At 38.4% G+C, this 19942-nt stretch overlaps 1 protein-coding gene across 1 annotated transcript; it reads right to left on the bottom strand.

Annotated features, from left to right (window-relative positions):
* Nucleotides 1-1329: 1329 nt before the first annotated feature.
* LOC127626202 (X-linked retinitis pigmentosa GTPase regulator-like) lies at nucleotides 1330-17190 on the bottom strand. The gene is made up of 17 exons (XM_052101819.1): nucleotides 17060-17190; nucleotides 16224-16349; nucleotides 16010-16102; nucleotides 14719-14781; nucleotides 13965-14123; nucleotides 13610-13759; nucleotides 12289-12447; nucleotides 12046-12201; nucleotides 8137-8261; nucleotides 7495-7686; nucleotides 5371-5518; nucleotides 5107-5204; nucleotides 4891-4950; nucleotides 4302-4689; nucleotides 3198-4244; nucleotides 2460-3065; nucleotides 1330-2408 (listed from the first exon to the last, which is right to left on the bottom strand). Exons 1-17 carry the CDS (start codon nucleotides 17088-17090, stop codon nucleotides 1714-1716), a joined length of 4296 nt encoding a protein of 1431 aa, XP_051957779.1. The 5' UTR covers nucleotides 17091-17190; the 3' UTR covers nucleotides 1330-1713.
* Between the last annotated feature and the right edge of the window lie 2752 nt (nucleotides 17191-19942).

Consider the following 19942-nt stretch of genomic DNA (forward strand, 5'->3'; position numbering starts at 1 on the left):
AGTAAGGTTTGAAGAACTCAAACTACACACATAAACACAAGCACTTGGATACAGGAACTATGGCTCTATTTAGGAGGACTAGAGAACCACAAGTAGACCTGGTGTCTAGATAGGGAGTATCCAGTAAGGCCTCACCTGTACGGTGAAGGGTTTTCTGTGATCTGCATAATTGCATCTGCCTGACTTTCTATATTTGCATATTACAATGCATACAGTATGTACCATGGATCTGGTTATTCTGCTGCGGAAGTTCTCTGGTACTTCTTGAGATCATACATAGTATCTTTCATGTCAGTATGTATTGTTCTTCATTTAATGCACATGCCATTTTATCATGGATAATCTGTGCTTTTGTAAAAAAAAAAAATGTAAAAGACAAAAATACTAAATAGGAAAAAATAAAACACCAAAGTATTAGCTTGAAAACAAATGGGGATGAAAGTTTTATTGACTTCTTTTAACATAAAAAACATCGTAGACCATATAACAAGTACATGTCGCAAAGTTTTATTTAAATGCTACTTTTTTGACAAACCTTGAACTCTTTTTTGTTTTCTTAAAATATTTTCTTCTAGTCATGCAGATCATCAGAACTGCTATTTTACTTGACAGTTCTGACTTAAAGGGACAGTTCACCCAAAAATTAAAATTCTCATCATCATTTACTCACCCTCATGCCATGCCATCCCAGATGTGTACGACTTTCTTTCTTTCTTCTGCTGAAAACAAACAAAGATTTTAAAAGAATATTTCGGCTCTGTAGGTCCATACAATGCAAGTGAATGGTGACAAAAATTTTAATGCTCCAAAATGCACAAAAATGCAGCATAAAAGTAATCCACTGGTTCCAAAAATATCTCCAGTGGTGATATATAATATTGATCTGTTTCTCACCCACACTTAAGTCCTTTTTTTTACTATAAATTCTTCTTCCTGCCCAGTAGATATGCACCAAGAATTTTAATCGCCACCAAAATCAAAAGAAGAAGAATGTGAAAGTGAAAGTGGAGATTTATCTTAAAACAAAAACAAAAAATATTGATCTGTTTCTCACCCACACCTATCATACTGCTTCTGAAGATATAGATTTAACCACTGGAGTCTTATGGATTACTTTTATGCTGCCTTTTTCAACCTTCACAATTTCGGTCACCATTCACTTGCATTGTATGGATCTACAGAGCTGAAATATTCTTCTAAAATCTCATACACATCTGGGATGGCATAAGAGGGAGTAAATGATTATATAATTTTCATTTTTGGGTGAACTATCTCTTAAAAGACATCTTCAAATATGCCTGTTTTATTGCAAAAACATTTTAGTGTTGATTCAAGGTCACTTTAAATCGAGCACAAATGGTAGTTAAAGAACATAGTTGTCCATAAGATCCATACATCCCAAGGCACATCATGAGGTCCTCATAATGCAAGAGCAGATTATTACTTTTGAAAGCGTTACAAAAAAAAAAAATATGAATGAAATAAAGTTAAAAAATCTAAAACATTTCCGTAAAAATGTAAAATAATATTTTTTTTAAATGAAATGCAAGAATATTATTGGTGAAATAAATATTAAAAAACAATAAATACATGAAAAAACATAATCAAAGTTGTGAAAAGGCCTTTAGCACAAAATAAAAAGCAAAACATCCACATAATGCTGTTGTTCGTACTGTAGCTATAGAAGCAGACAAGAGGTTTGAGCTTGCAGATTTATTTCAAATTGAGGTACTGAGGCAGCACATCATCCCAAAACTGCTGAGACTCATGGGATTCATTGTCTGACATGTCGCCTTTTGTTGTGGGCCGTTTCATTTTCGTTGGCTGCTTTGTCGTTTTCACATTTAGCTTTGGTTTTCTACTCAGCTTTCTTTTATTCTTATCTTCTTTCTCCTCCTCTTCTTCTTCCTCATCACTCTCTTCTTCCTCTTTTTGGTCCTCCTCTTCTCCCTCATCCTCTGCTTCTTCCTTCTCCTCCTCTTCTTCTTCTTCTTCCTCCTCCTCCTCATCATCTTTTTCTTCATCTTCATTTCCATCTTTGCTTTCCTCCTCTTCCTCTCTTCCCTCATCACTCTCCTCTTCCTCTTTTTGGTCCTCCTCTTCTCCCTCCTCATCCTCTGCTTCTTCTTTCTCCCCCTCTTCTTCTTCTTCTTCCTCCTCCTCTTCTTCTTCTTCATCTTCATTTCCATCTTTGCTTTCCTCCTCTTCCTCTCCTCCCTCATCACTCTCCTCTTCCTCTTTTCGGTCCTCCTCTTCTCCCTCCTCATCCTCAGCTTCTTCTTTCTCCTCTCTTTCTTCTTCTTCCTCCTCCTCCTCTGCGTCCTCTTCCTCATTACCTTCTTCTTCTGACTCTTCCTCCTCATCTTTGCTCTCCTCTTCGCCTTCCTCTTCATTTTCACTCTCATCTTCTTCCTCATCATTCACAATTGTCGCTTCATCGTCTTCAGTGTCATCACAACTTTTGTCTTCTTCTGTTTCATTCTCCTCTTCCTCCTCCCCTTTATCTTCCTCACTCTCCTCCTCATCATCATCTACCTCTCCTTCATTTTCACTGTCCACTTCTTTATCTTCATCTTTCGATGAATCTTCTGTCTCAATCTCCTGCTTCTCTGAATCTTCCTCCTCTCCTTCACTACTTTCATCTTCCTCTGCCTCACTCTCACTTTCTTCCTCCTCTGATTCCTCATCCTCCTCATCTGATTGCTCACTCTTGCTTTCTGTCTTTGCATCTGATTCTTCTCCACTCTCCTCCTCTTCTTCATCAACACTCATTTTGCTTTCATCCTCTTCTTCTTCTTCACTCTTTTCAACTTTTCTATGCGTCTCACTGGTTTCATCTTCCTCCTCATCTGTTTGTTCACTCTTGCTTTCGGTCTTTGCAACTGATTCTTTTCCATTCTGCTCCTCCTCCTCCTCCTCCTCCTCCTCTTCCTCTTCCTCTTCTTCTTCTTCTTCACTCTTTTCAACTTTTCTATGCATCTCACTGGTTTCATCTTCCTCATCTGTTTGTTCACTCTTGCTTTCGGTCTTTGCAACTGATTCTTTTCCACTCTCCTCCTCTTCTTCTTCATTCTCTTCAACTTTTCTATGCATTTTACTGGTTTTGTCTTCCACCTCATCTTCTATGCTCTCACTCTCTTCTTCCTCAGACTTGGCCTCACTCTCTATATCTTGAGTTCCTTCACTTTTATCCTTACTTTCTTCATCCTCACTAGAGGCTTTGATTGTTGTATCATTGTTATCTTTGTCCGAATCACTATCATTTTCTACCTTGTCAACGGTCTTGCTTTCACTTTCATCCTCTTCCTCAGTTTCATGCCTTCTGTTCACTTTGCCCTCGCTTTCTGTGATAGCAGAACTCCCCTCCACCCCTTCATCTGTCATCCTACTTCTCTCATCACTCCATTCCTCCTCTACTTTCTCAATCCTCGCTCTGTATGTTTCCCCCTCAGTTTGAGCCTCTGTTTTGGACTCAGAACTGCTTCTTTCCATTTCCCCATCTGAAGACCCTACTTCTGGTTTAACGTTGATGGTGACATCTGTTCTTTTAGCCTGTCTTGTCATCTCTTGTCTTGGAACTTCATAAGACTCACTAATGGAAGAGGAATCAGATAGAGTTCTCTGTTTTTGAGGAGGTTTGGGTATCTTCTGAGGTGTGGATTGGGAGAGAAACTGACCGACTGCTGCATCTCTAAGACGACGAGCAGGACTTCTGATTCCCACATCCTGGATTAGAGATGCCACCATGGTGAGAGGATTTTCCTGCATTTGCTCTGATGTGGACTCTGATTCAGATTTGGAAGCAGCTTCAGAGACCATGGTTGGTCCCTTAGATATGTCTTTTGAGTTTTTTTCTGTCCTAATGTTATCCTCTAAGAGCGACTGGCTTTGTTCTGGTCTGGATGTTGTCTTAATACTTTTAGAGTCTTTTTTTGGAACTGATTTCTTCTCTGTTGTAACAGAACTTTTGCTTTGTGTTTCAGCAGTGTTGGTTTCAACTTTTACCCTCTGAGCTTTGGGTGGGACCTCTTTTGAGACCTTTTTACTTGTGTGGACTAGGTCCTTAAGTGCAATCTGTTCGAGATTTTGTTCAGCAACAGCCATTAGTTTCATTTTTGCTTCATTTTCCTTCCCTTCAACCTTTTGAGGCTGGCTTCTGACTTCTCGTAACTGATCTTTGGATTTTGCTTTACCTCCTTCTTCTTGGTTTGGTTTTGTACTTGCTTTTGATTTGTGGGTGGCCTCTACCTTCGAACGTTTCTCCTCAACCAATTTTGGTTTATTGGCAGCTTTGGTTATGCGGTCTTGACTCAATTGGACCTTTCCTTTTGACTGTTTAGCATCTGATTTAGCTTTGGCCCTGGACTCTATCAGCTGTGTTTGATGTGTAGTGTGTTTGGAACCAGCTCCAGTTCTGGTTTCACCATCCCCAGGTTTGTGATGTCCAGGCTTTCTGTCCTCTAAAGCAATAAGTACATTCTCCTTGTCATGACCCCAAATTTTAGGGATCCTTTGGGGACTGCTCGACCCAAGACTCTCCCCAAGCAATGAGCTACTACTCGAGCCTCTAAGTAGCTCAGTGGGAAGAGCTTTGCAGGGGGAAAGCTCCGCCCTCTTACTATAAGGGGCGGAGTCTTCTCTTGGCTTGCCCATTTCCTTACCATGCTTTTTCACAACCTTAACTTTCTTCTATCCCAGGAAGCAGAGGATAAAAAGAGGGAAAGTGTTAGAGAGAAACGAATGAACATGCAGAGCAGGATGAGCGTTAAGGCTGCAATGCAAATGAGAAAAATGATAGTCAATGAAGAAAAGAGAGAGACAAGCAAAAGGGAGACGTCTAAAAGAAGGCTGCACCCACCACACAATGGAGTTTTCTAAATGAGCTCTTACCTTCTGCATTGGAGACAATGTGAGGGTCTTATCCAAAGGATCCATTTTCATTACATGAGTCTGAAATAAAATACATTTGGGAGGTTTTTAGCTTAGCTCACACTGAAAACAATAATATCTCATGAACAAATTTCAATAAGCCAAACCATTAAATATCTTATACCACATACGTGTGTCCAGTAGATATTATAAAAATGTATGGCAAGCTTCTCCTACCAGGTTTAATAAATCAGTGGTTTCTCCAAGATCTTTTACACTTTCATTATCCTCCGTACTGCTTCTGTCATGGAGAGACGTCTTTCTCTTACCAGGAACTTATTAGGAAAGACAGACATAACAATTTGAGCATTCTTCTTAGACTCAATGATGAGTGAATGATGTCCTTTTTTAAATGACAGCTCGGTTTTCATTTTGGTTTTCATGGAAAGACCCATAAGTTAATAAAATCTCCAAAATGCACTAAAAATACAAGACCGTTACTCTGGAGGCTGTTGCAAGGGATCTTTCCGGGTTGGTCACTCTGGGGGTGCCAGGTCTGGTTTGGAACGGTTAATGATGCACTAAGCTGATTGCCACTCAGACTTGGAAGAGTTTGGAACATCGGTCCAAACTGATCTGGTGAACGCTCCTGCAGATCAGAAAAAACACATCACATCCACATTTACTCTGTTTATACTAGCAAAGCTTTATTTAATAAACATAACCGTAATGTCTTAACTTTTAACTTGTTGAAAAGAATATACATCGAAAACAGGGTTTGAAATTCACCTTTTCTCTTATGAGACAAAGTGGCTATTTTTAAGTTACCAACCATTCTGGAATTCTTCTAGCCAAAACTAAAATATCAGAAATGTATCTAAATTTGATTAGTCTATCACTTTGCACTCTGTGCTTTTTTTGCTAACTGCTAAACTTTTAAACAGGAAGAAATCACTAGTATCTTTGAAAAATATGTTTAAATTGATGTACACTCACATGAGATGAAGACTTGTCAGTCTTAGAGAAAAAGCTGATTTATTCTACATATGGTGCTGGGCGCACATTCATGACCACCACCATGTTGAGATCACATGACCACAGGAATATTACTCACTTTATCACAATACTGATGCGTTCCTGGTTCGATACAAGTTAAGCTAAATTGACAGAATTTGTGGCATAATGTTGATTTCCACAAAAGATAATTTCGACTCGTCTCTCCTTTAGAGTTTAGAGTAAGGCCGTTTTTACACCTGGCTCGTTTGGAGCATTTGTTTTGGAACCTGGTGAGTTTTCTCCATTAGTTTGGTTAGTTTATGCATATATGAACACGGTGACCACACTCGGATCAGCACCAAAACAATCGGTCCAATTGCAAATGGAATGTTTTGCTTGTGTTGAGAATGCAATCCAACCCAACGGACAAATATTATCTGTATAAAAACCTGATGGATCTTTGAAGACATTTGGTGACTATATTATATATAGTTGCGTGTTTACATTTTCTTTGTTTTATTATTGGAGGTAATTTTAGAACGATCGCTTCTCTTGGATAGCGGCAGAATACAGGTAGGACGGCGTCAGCAACTTTTTGATAGATAAAAAATAATAATAATAATTACGTGGCTTCTCACTGCTGTTTGTGTGTGTGCGTGTGTGAGTGTGTGTGTGTGTGTGTGCGAGAGCCAGAACGGGCCATAAAAACAGGCACCTCTCAATGCAGAAATAATGTAAAAGCAACTAATGACGGATAAAAACAGCCATGACGCAAATTTTACATCGCATATCATTTGTGTGTCGGATAAAGATTCTTTGCCGAGCAACCTCTGACTGGAAAGCACATTCTGTCCCATGGAGTGACATTTTGCATAAGCGTGACATAAACAACACTTGAAAATGTGTTACGGTTGAGACCATTTTACAGGTATATAATTTTAACAGGTATATCAATGGATTCTGACCAATAAGGGGACAGTTTGCTTTCATGTGACTTTTATTGACACCGTTTTGGTCTGTTTTGAAAAGTTGCCTGGTGAAAGTGAACCAAACCAAGAAGAAAATGCAACATTGTAACAATATTAGTTTCGGAACAAATCAAATGAGCTACAGGTCTGAAAACGCCCTAAGACAGTTACAATAGCAGTGAATGGGGCCATCCGATAAACATTAAAATACTCATCGTTTCAAAAGTATAGCCACAAGACATCAAATTTATATGTGTTAACATGCTTGTAGTTTGATAAAATCACTTATAATCCTTATATGTGTAAAGTTACATCAATATAACAACTTTGCTTGGTTGTCATGACAACGTAATGCTAGTAAAACCTGTTAAAACACTCTAGTAAAATGCACTTATGACGGTAAATAACTGCTTTGGTCTAAATAAAATCATGTCGACACATATAATGTTTACATCTTGTGGCTTTAATTGTGAAACAGTGTATGTTTTAATGTTTCTGGACTGGCCCCATTCACTTCCATTGTAAGTGCCTTATGAACCCAGTTTTTGCTTCTTCTATTTGCACTAATATTGATATCAACAGTTCAATTTAATGCAGCATAAAATCATTAATGAAAGTAGACTTTGAAGTGTATTTTCACTAGGCGTCAGGAATTACCCACCCGTTCTCTGCGTCTAGACCGAGCTGAGAGACTTCTCTTTAGAGTGGTCTGATTGTTTGTGTCACCCTGTATCACAGAATAGGACTTCTCAAAGTAGTCTTCTGTCACATCATCTTCCTCCAGGAACAAATCCTCTGAGGCTTCAACCCTGGGCTTGGCCAACACAAGCATGTGACATCCACCACAGGTCACCTGGAAATAAATAAAAACCTAATCAAATTAGAGTTTTGCGACTTTAGCCCATGTCTGTGGACATCTAAATGCTAGTGTACTCCTAAATGTTTACTATATAAACTATAAGCATTTACAGTCTTTCTGTTCTGGGATGATGGACCTAAAATAATGATGACATCATCTTCTTAGGGGCATTTACACATTTATGTCCCATGAAATGTTCTCTAGAATGAGAATGTCACCACCTCCTGATACCACCGACCAGCAAATAGCAAATCACGGTCCTGCCGGGCAGCAATAAGGTAAACGCTATTGGCAATTTAAAAATGTCCTACCCCAACTTCCTGTTTCAATAAGAAATATGGAAATACAGGAAAGAAATGTATTTTCCTCAAACCATTTCATTGGGGCTTTAGGTTTACATATGTAGATATTATAAGATGTAGATTGTGTGGCAATAATACATACAGACTCTACGTGGTAGTTGAGAAATCTTGGACACAGAGTTGGCTTGAACTGGTTGGTGAAATTCTCTTCTCCAAGACCTAGTTTGCCATGGCGACCATCGCCAAAAGTGTACAAAAGGCCACTGTCTGAAACCAGAAAAGTTATATATATATATATATATATATATATATATATATATATATACACACAGAGGCAAGAAAAGTATGTGAACCATTTGGAATTAGCTTGTTTTCTGCATTATTTGGTCATAAAACGTGATCTCATCTTCATCCAAGTCACAAGTATACTGTAGACGAGGCACAATGTGCATAAACTAACAACACACAAACGTTCTAATCTTTCATGTCTTTATTAAACACATCCCATTAAAAATTCAAAGTGCAGTGGAAAAACTATGTGATTTAATGACTGGTCGATCCTCCTCTGGCAGCAATAACCTCAACCAAATGTTTCCGGTAGCAGCGGATTAGACCTGCACAACGTTCAGAAGAGATTTTGGACCATTCTCCCTTACAGAACTGCTTCAGCTCAGCCATATTCTTAGTATGACTGGTGTGAACGGCTCTCATGAGGTCATTCCACAGCATCTCTCTTGGGTTAAGGTCCACTTTCCCTCCAGAATTACCTCCACAAAGATTTTCAGTTGTTAAAGGTTTGTTAAACCGTTTAACCATGATTTTTTTCATACAACAACTTACATTTATATAGCGCTTTTCTCAAATTCAAAGCACTTTACATAGTATAGGGGGGAATCTCCTCAACCACCACCAGTGTGCAGCATCCACCTGGATGATGCAACGGCAGCCATAGTGCACCAGAACACCCACCACACACCAGCTATTGGTGGAGAGGAGATGGTAGAGTGATGTAGCCAATTCAGGGATGGAGATTATTAGGAGGCCATGATAGATAGGGGCCAATGGGGGAATTTGGCCAGGACACTGGGGTTAAACCCCTACTCTTTACGAGAAAGTGCCCTAGGGATTTTTAATGACCACAGAGAGTCAGCACCTCGGTTTAACGTCCCATCCGAAAGACGATACTTTTTTTTTTTTTTTACAGTATAGTGTCCCCGTCACTATACTGGGGCATTAGGACCCACACAGACCGTAGGGTGAGCACCCCCTGCTGGCCTCCCTAATACCACTTCCAGCAGCAACCTTGTTTTTCCCCAGGAGGTCTCCCATCCAGGTACTAGCCAGGCTCAACCCTGCTTAGCTTTAGTGGGCAACCAGTCAATAGCTGCAGGGTGATATGGCAGCAGCAATCTCTCCATCAAAAACTCACACGCTTACTACTTGTGAATAGCAAACTCAAAATGTTTGAGTGCTTTTTATAAGTCAAAGAAGCTCTAACTCACTGCTCCAATTTTATTTCATTAATTGGATGCCAGGTTTGCCAACTCTTGACTCTAATTAGCTTTTGTTGATGTCTTTAGACTAGGGGTGTGTCTCGTTTCGAAGGCTGCGTGCTAGGTAGGACACGTCCTTTGAAGGCTGCAGTAAACTGAGTGTCCTCCTTTAAACAAGTATCATTTAAACAAGACGGCATTCCTAGGACAAACGGAAACGGAATGTAACATGGTTGCTATGACAGCACGCCACTCTTTAACATGCGCAACGCTTTGAGTGAGAAGGGATCAAAGTCCCTTTAGAAGGTAATGTATGAGGTATATTTTAAGAGAGTTATAATGATGTAAAGAGAAAAGAAAATAGATTTTACAGGTGTACTTTTAGTCTAGTACTTAATTGTAATTATATATTAATATAATTATACGTAGTATATACAGCCATGGCCAAAAGTATTGGCAGTGACATACATTTTGAGTTTTGCAAATTATTCTGCTTCAGTTGTTGTGGTGTTGATTCACATTGTTTCTAGATTATTGTGCAGAGTGATCAGATGCATTTTAAATAATTGTAAAAAGCTTAATTGGCCAAAAAAGTTACTTTATCACAAAAACCCAAATGTCACTGTTTTTTGGCCCTGGTACAAAATGACCAGCTAACATCATTTCACTAATCATATCAGCAGCACCTGGGAAAGTGTGGACGAGTACTAGTCCGGTGAAATCACTCTATCATTCTGATTGGATTATAAAAGCAGACTGATTGCTATAAAAGGAGGGAAGAAGTGCTTACAAACATTGTGTTCTTGTTTGCAATGGTTACCTCTAAAGAAAGACGTGCAGCCATCATCGCTTTGCATCAAGATGGCCTCACATGCAAGGAAATTGCTGCAAAGAATATTGCACCTGAAAGAACCATTTAAGGGATCATCAAGACCTTCAAGGAGAGAGGTTCAACTGCAGTGAAGAAGGCTTCAGGATGTCCCAGAATGTCCAGCAAGCGCCAGGATCGTATCCTCCTGAGGAGTCAGCTACGGAATCGTGTCACCACCGGTGCAGAGCTTGCTCAATATTGGTAGCAGGTTGGTGTGAGTGCATCTGCACGCATAGTACTTTTGTACTATGTCTTGGTGTCAAGAAGGGCAGCAAAGAAGCCACTTCTCTCCAAGAAAAACATCAAGGACAGACTGAAATTCTGCAGGAAGTACAAGGATTGGACAGCAGAAGACTGGTGCAAAGTTATTTTCTCTGATGAAGCCCACTTCCGACTCTTTGGGACATTTTGGGACAAGGTACTGAGAAGAAAAGGTGAACGCTACCATGAGTCCTGTGTTGTGCCAACAGTGAAGCATCCTGAGACCATCCATGTGTGGAGTTTCTTTTCATCGAAGGGAGTGGGCTCTCTCACAATCCTGCACAAATACACTGCCATGAATAAAGAATGGTATCAAAACGTCCTGCAAGAGCAACTTCTCCCAACGAACCAGGAGCAATCTGTTGATGATCCGTGCAATTTCCAGCATGATTGAGCACCATGTCACAAGGCAAGAGTGATAATGAAGTGGCTCAGAGATCATAACATTTAAATTTTAGATCCGTGGCCAGGCAACTCTCCGGATCTTAATCCCTTAGAGAACCTGTTGTCAATCCTCAAAAGGCGAGTGGACAAACAGAAGCACTCCGAGCACTAATAAGTCAAGAATGGATCGCCATCAGTCAGGATTTGTCCCAGAAGCTGATATCCAGCATGCCAGAGCAAATTGCAGAGGTTATGAAGAACAAGGGTTGACACTGTAAATATTGGCTCTTTGCATAAATTGAGTTTTTTTTGCAAATAAAAGCCTTTAAAACTTATAATTGTTTTCCAGTATACCATAGAAACATGTGAAAAAATTATATACAAATACTGAAGCAGCAAACTTTGCAAAACACAAAATGTATGTCACTGCCAATACTTTTGGCCACGTCTGTACTCTGCATCCGTCTACTTAGGTACTTCAACTTGGGAATTACCAATACTTACATTTGAACATCATATTTACGGGCAAATCGGCATCATTTTCTTTAGACATTTCCATTTAAGCAACGAATTGTGGGTTATGAGTGCCCACGAAGTATACGCCTCATGCATCCTTCATATTCCCACGAAAGAAGGTTGCATTCAAAGGCTGCATTCGAAGTGTCCTACTCACTTTTCTGAAACAAGACGCCTCGATGACATAAGCGGCCGACAAATGTGACCTCTGGAGGACGCAGCCTTCCAGGCGAGACACAGTCATACTTTTGTTGTTAGCTTAAGCACATTGTGTTTGTCTGAAGATAAGATCACATTTTATGACCAATTAGTGCAGAAATCAAGCTAATTCCAAAGGGTTCACATACTTTTCCTTGCCACTGTATATTCTGTATATATATTTATAAATATTCATGTATATGCTGTATATCTACATATAAATATGAAACCAAGAATATTTGTGAGAGACAAGACAAAGACAAGGAAATACATCAGAAGCATATAATACATTAAAGGAGATTGTTAGGTGATGTATTGTGTGTGTTACCAGTTATAACCGCTGTATGATTCTCTCCACACTCCACATGTTTAACTCTGCCCCTTCTGAAATGCTCCACCTCTTTGGGTAAACAAGACTCGAATATGAAGGTTCCATGACCAAGCTGCCCAAACTGACCCAGGCCAAACGAATACAGTGTGCGCTCTGCATTAACAGACATGCACAACATGAAGTCTTCTCCAAGCAGGATGGCATGGAAAGGAAATGGGGAAGCAATGGATGCTCAACTACCTGTAAGTGCCACAGTGTGACCTCCTCCACAGGCCACCTGCACCACCCTATCAGAGATGCCTGTCACCTGTTGAGGCACTTTATGATTGGCCAGCTTCTTGGTGGACAACCCGAGCTTCCCACTGTCCCTTTCTCCAAATGTGAACAAGGCCCCATCCACTGGAACAAATAAAACAAGCAGCACATAGCATCAAAGCAAAATTAGGAAAATGTCATGAATTCAATGCCACCATACTGTACATTAAGGATAAAGAGGTAATGGGAAAGTCATGGATAAAAGGACTTCAAATGTCCATTCCAAAGGGATCACTGTTCTAAGAATCACCCTTCTTAAAGGGATAGTTCACCCAAAAATTTTAATTCTCTCATTGTTTACTCACCCTCATGACATCCCAGATGTTTATGACTTTCTTTCTTCTGCAGAACACAAACTAAGATTTTTTGAAGAATATTTCAGCTCTGTAGGGCCATAGAATGCAAGTGAATGGTGGCCAGAACACTGAAGCTCCAAAAAGCACATAAAGGCAGCATAAAAGTAATCCATAAGTCTCCAGTGGTTTAATCCATGTCTTCAGAAGCGATATGATAGATGTGGGTGAGGAACAGATCAATATTTATAAATTCTCCTCCTTGCCCAATAGGTGGCGATATGCCCGAAGAATGCGAATAGACAAAAACATAAGAAGGATGTGAAAGTGGAGATTAATAGTAAAAAGGACTTACATATTGATCTGTTTCTCACCTGCGCCTATCATATCGCTTCTGAAGACATGGATTAAACCACTGGAATAATATGGATTACTTTTATGCTGCCTTTATGTGCTTTTTGGACCTTTAAAGATTAAGACCCTGTTGACTTGCATTTTATGGACCTACAGAGCTGAGATGTTCTTAGAAAACTCTTTGTTTGTGTTCTGCAGAGGAAAGAAAGTCATACATCTGGGATAGCGTGAGGGTGAATAAATGATGAGAGAATTAAAAAAAAATATATATAGATAATAATTTTTTTTAAAAATGTACTCGCCCAAAATATGAATTAATTAAGTAATATATTAATAAATAAATAGAAATATTATACCATTATACCACTATAATAATGTAATATTGCATCATTAAAATTGTATTAAACAATAATACTATAATTAATATATGTAATTTATTATAAGTTGTAATATTAATATTAATAATATACTATAATATGTAACATAACAAACATTAATAATATATAAATGTGTAACAGACATAGAACTGAAATATTTTAAGATCATTTTAAGATTGTAACTGACCATAGTATTACATGAGGTTGCAATGCCATACATACCAGTGACAAAGGCAGAATGATAATAGCCACAGGACACCCAGGACACCCGTTTCCCCACAGAAACTTCACACGGAGTCAGTGCATTACTCTCCTTTCCCAAACCAATCTGTCCCTCGGAGTTATCGCCCCACATATAGAGCCTTCCATCCTCTGAGACAACAAAAAATTCATATATGCATTTATACAGTTTCAAATATGATAAATGCCACTACAGACAATATAAATATTAAGTAATGGTATACTTTAAAATATACACGCAGGGCAACATCCAAACTAAATTGTATAGAATCTGATTCATTTAAATCTCATGAAAGCAATAGACACTGTTGGACCCGGAGGGACAGGACACCCTTACGTGTGAGGGCAGCAGAGGTATTGGAACCAGCAGCGAGCATTTTGATTGGTCCAGCCTTGCTGAAGAAGTCCACCAGGTGGAAGGAGGTTCTGTCATCACAGTCACCAAGACCGAGCTGCCCCTCATTATTCCCTCCAGAGGCATACAGGTTACCACGGTCTGCAAAGTGAACACAGCCAAGAAAACTATTTATAAATACATACATTATACATTTCTAGATTAACAATGTTAATGTTTCACAGTGCACACATCTAATGGCAACTGTGCATTTAAAACCAAAATGAACTATGGAAGAGAATGAGTGAGGCCAAAGGAATGGTACGAGAGTTAATAAAACCATTTTAAAAACAATCATTATTTTTGCCATTGTGTTTGGTTGCCATGGTCTTAAAGGGATTTAAAGGGACAGTTCACCCAAAAGTGACAATTATGTCATCACTTATTTTCCTTTGTTTTGTTCCAAACCCTTATGACTTTCTATCCTCTGTGGAACACAACATAAGATGTTAGGCAGTATGTAAGCATCAGTCACCATTCACTTTCATTACTTCATTTTGTCAGACAATAAAAGTGAATGGTGACTGAGGCTTTCAGTCCCTAAGCTTCTGCCTAACATCTCCTTTTATGCTCCATGGAGTAAAGCAAGTCATACAGGTTTGGAACAACTTGAGAGTGAGTAAATGATGACAGAATTTTAATTTTGGGGTGAACTATCCCTTTAAAAGCAACTCCTTTCATGTCTGCATATACTTACACGTGTAAACAAGTGTGTGAGTTCTTCCACAGGCCGCAAGCTTCACCCTCTCTGACTTCAGACCTTTAAGAAAACAAATATTATCACTTAATGTCTGAAAAACGTGGCCTGAAATGTATTCAGCATATAATAAACAGATTTATACATGCTGATTATTTTTTGTTTGTTTGTTTGTTTTGTTTGCAAGCTCATTTACACACAAATCCTGTATTTTTTTTCTAGTCCCCACAGACACTTCCCCTCTGGTCTCTAATGCGGATTATGGACCACTCCAGATTGGGATTAAGAAGATTTTGCTTAGAAAAAAAACTCATTTTCTTATTGTTACTTAAAAACATTAGCCAATATATTGCAACTAAATTCATGGTTGTCAATCGTACAATTTTGTATTTAACCTAACTACATGATATGTCATTTATTTCATTATTTTAATCAGATATTTAAATACTTGTTGCCCTCATGAAAGGCCCTCAAATAACAATAAATTAATCTACTGTATAATGATTAAAAATGGCACATAATTACATTTAAATAGCTATATATAACATATAAAATAAGTATAATAATTCCGAAAATTAAAATGCATTACATTATTGAGGCAGACGAGTAAAGCATTGAAAAGACAATACAAAAATTGTCTTTTATGGCAATATATTGTTTATTTTACCGAAAATAAGCCTATCATTGGCCAACAGTTCGCAGCAATGCATTTTGCAATTGAACTCATCAATCTGGCCGAGATAGATTTATCATAAGGTCTTTTCTTTGGACGCGCCAATGTACACATGCATCAGACGGACTTTGGTTGCATCGCTTCATAAACACAGCATATTTGGGTCGCGGTGTCAAGTTAAACGTAGTGTGAAACTTAGAAAACACATTTCGAGATCACTGCATTCGGCATTGTGCTCCGTAGAGCTGTGTTTGAATGTAACATCGCGTTTTCATTCTGAGCTGTCGCTAGTGTGGCTTGTTGCCTATACAGCTGGAGTTTCGCTTACTGCCCCCTGCAGAAAACAGATGGTGCTTCAAAAGCTAGAATTGCTCTGATGGTAGAAATATTCCTTATTACAGTCCAGGGACATGATTAATTGAGTAAATTTTTTATATACTCAATTGCACCAAATTAACGAGTTAAATCAACAGCCCTAAATAATACAAATATATATATTCCTAAAAACAGCTAAAATGGCATGTAAATGGTCTTTATTGTGTAAAACTGTGTGTGTCTGATTCAACAGCTGTCAATGGCAGAAAGCATACACTCAGTATTGCTGAAAATCTGTAATACCTTTCACACGAGTGGGTTTATTAACAGTGGTCTTTGTTCCGAGGCTCAGCTGTCCCCAGTTATTGCTGCCAAACATAAACAGCTTCCCATTTTCTGAACAGAACAGGAATAAATAACGACAGTGTAAACACATGAAATCATGGCGTAAAGTATGCCTGATAAAAATTAAATTATTATTTACAGTTAGCTAGCCAAAAAAGCCCATAAATCATACCTGTTACCAATGCTGTGTGCTCATCACCACAGGATATTCTCAAAGGAACGTCATTTTTTAGCCAAAATTTACTGGGGATGTTATCTGCAAATTTACTCTTCCCAAAAGTGAAGACGGCTCCCGTTTCTAAAATATAACAGAATTTTTATGAGCTCATATTAATTGAGAGTCTACATGGAATATGGGTATTTGACCAGGACTGCACAAAAGTGATTAAATATGGTGTAAAAACGTATTGGTGACCTACAACCTACGTACACCGTACAACAACATGTTCTTAATGTTATAAAATTATAAAATTCATGGATAAGTTTCTCTCTGCACTGTAATGCTTTATACAGTAAGTTATTATCAGAAAATATTACTGTTGTAAAATAATCATATCATATCAATATATCATAAAACATAACGTATTATATATAGATACATATGTATTTATTATTATGCCAAATGTTATTATTATCAAACTCTTTTAGCTCTTTCTATAAAGGCATTCAGATGCTTAAACTGAGTTGTTTACTTAATATTGTAGCATTGCATTTTTGCAGAGTGAAAGAGGCGTGACCACATGGCGTGGTTGCCTTGGTGACAGGTAGTAGCGGGACAGAGTATTCAAAGAACAAAATATAAATCACAAGTAGCAATTTATACCCCTAAACCTTCAGAAATATATACATGCAGACAGAGGAATAGTTATGACGTGTTCACATCATAACAACATGCTATCCGCGTTCCCTTTAAGCGCTGGAACCGTTACACACTGAACGAGAATCAAGCACATTCAAAATAAACGATATTATTTACTTCGAACAATATCGTACTTCATAATATCTTACCGGGGATCTCATCCTCTGTCTCTCCAGCCATCTCCTCCGGACTAATCCGCTTATTTACGCCAGGGCTCCAGGCAATGTGCCCAAGATGTTTACAGGACGGAGGGGGGAAAACTTCCACTCTAGATTATTTTCTTCTGCGTTGAGGTTGCCAAGTCACGTGTACAAAAAGCGATTCTCCAATTGGTTACATGATTATAAATATTGAAGTATTTCTGGATACGTGCGTCTAAGTAATACGTTTTATTAAACTAACGATATTAAACTACTGTATAATTAAAGTGTATTTCAAGTGTTCTTTCAAGTCTATCTATCTATCTATCTATCTATCTATCTATCTATCTATCTATCTATCTATCTATCTATCTATCTATCTTTCTGTCTTTCTGTCTATCTATCTGTCTGTCTGTCTGTCTGTCTGTCTGTCTGTCTGTCATTCTACATTTCTATTTGTCTATCTATCTGTCTGTCTGTATGTCTGTCTATCTATGTGTCTGTCTGTCTTTCTATTTATCTATCTATCTGTCTGTCTGTCTATCTATTTGTCTGTTTCTCTGTCTATCTATGTATCTATCTCTCTGTCTATCTATTTGCCTGTCTATCTATTTGCCTGTCTATCTATTTGTCTGTCTGTCTGTCTATCTGTCTATCTATCTATCTGTCTGTCTGCCTGTCTGTCTGTCTGTCTATCTATTTGTCTGTCTCTCTGTCTATCTATGTATCTATCTCTCTGTTTATCTATTTGCCTGTCTATCTATTTGTCTGTCTGTCTGTATATCTGTCTATCTATCTATCTGTCTGTCTATCTATCTTTCTGTCTATTTATCTGTCTGTCTATGTATCTATCTATCTATCTATCTGTCTGTCTGTCTGTCTGTCTGTCATTCTACATATCTATTTGTCTATCTATCTGTCAGTCTGTTTATCTGTCTGTCTGTCTATCAATGTGACTTTCTGTCTATCTCTCTGTCTGTCTGTCTGTCTGTCATTCTACATATCTATTTGTCTATCTATCTGTCTGTCTGTTTATCTGTCTGTCTGTCTGTCTTTCAATGTGTCTGTCTGTCTGACTATCTGTCTGTCTATCTGTCTGTCTATCTATCTGTCTGTCTATCTGTCTGTCTGTCAATCTATCTATCTATCTATCTATCTATCTTATTCTTAAGCGATCCAGTTGGTTTTGGGTGTGAAACGAAGCAAGATATCTAATTTTTCACTCTACATCTTGCCATTAAAGTTTCTAGACACAATCGTGATTTCAAGCTTGATTACACTTGACCCATGAGCAGAGCTTGAAATCATGATCACATTGGTGTCTGCTGTCAACATGTACAGTGAAAAAGGAGTTATATTTTGCTTCGTTTCACACTCAGAACCAACTGGATCGCTTAAGAAGACATGAATTAAACCACTGAAGTCTGTTGGATTATGTTAATGCTGACGTTATCTCCTTTTTGGAGCTTCAAAAGACCTAATCACCATTCACTTGCAAACGGACCTACAGAGCTGAAATCTTCAATTGTGTTCAGCAGGAGAAAGAAAGTCACACACATCTGGGATAGCATGAGGGTGAGTAAATGATGAGAGATTTTTCATTTTTGGGTGAACTATGCCTTTCATTTTTCCAGGACAGAAGAAATGGGCGGGCACTTTTGTGCTCTATTGAGCAGCAGTCTGGTTCCGGAAGTTAAAAAAAATTAAATGATTTTAACGATAACAAGAAAGACTGACCTAACCTGAGCTCAGAGGTTGTTCATCGATGGTATATGCTTCCATTGAAGACATCCGTCTTCGTTACGTCCACTTCATTGTTTGAAAATCATATTTAATAGTGGAATTCATGTTAAACAACTACATTACCCATGGTCCACCAGAGAAAGATCCACCAATCAGAGAACTGTGTCCAACGAAGCCCACAAAACATGCTTCAGTGTGACCGCCCACTTCCATAATGCACTGTGAATGACGAAATTGAGTCAGTGTCTCTTCACCCTTAAAGTCGCCATGAAACTGAAGTTATGACCGGCTTTTTGAACGAGAAAAAAAAGTGTAGGTCAGGGACTTTGTTTACATTTGAACAAGGCTGGAGCCATTGTGCCCTCATGAAAGACAGTAAGTGTACAAGGCTGTGTACTTACTAGGGGTGTAACTATACATCTATCATCGATGCGTCGATCCAATGACCAACAATCCAACGTTATCGATACAACGAGAAAATATCAATTGACATATGTTTAAGATGTACCTTTATTTTAATACTTTCATGTCAGCCACGTCCGTTCACATTTCTGTCAGTCGATGATGTAACCTTATTACATTCTTTTGACTTTAAGAGCGCAAAATATGCTTTTCATTTGGGACACATATGTGCGTGGGGTCTGTGAAGCCAAATTTGTGCTCTGCTATCCATGCGCATGCATCAACCGGGCTTCCCGAGCTCCATTTTTGTTGTGGATGTCCCAATGTGAATACAGAGAGCTGAATAAAATAATCAAATTATATTTTGTTTGCATTTGAGGGCAATTTTTTTTATTGATTGTGTAAAATAGGCACATAATATCGGTATATCGATCACAGGCCCCTGAATCGAATCACAGCAGACTTTGAAGTATCGGCAAATATCGGATCGCAGGCCAACAGAATTGATACAAGATCGTATCGTGATGAAACCTCCGATTTACACCCCTAGTACTTACTATTTTTCATGAGGGCCCAAACTAGTTGTACCTTTGTTTTTTGACCGATTTTCAAATACTTTTAGCCTCAGAACAAAGTTTGAGATGTTGTCATTTACCTCGGAGCTGGTTGTTTTGGTTCATAACATTCAAGTATTTTATAAAGGATTTAATGAAAATCCTATGGGGAACATTAATGGAAGAAATACTT

Source organism: Xyrauchen texanus, chromosome 32 (genome assembly GCF_025860055.1).
Source record: "Xyrauchen texanus isolate HMW12.3.18 chromosome 32, RBS_HiC_50CHRs, whole genome shotgun sequence".
NCBI classification, from domain to species: Eukaryota; Metazoa; Chordata; class Actinopteri; order Cypriniformes; family Catostomidae; genus Xyrauchen; species Xyrauchen texanus.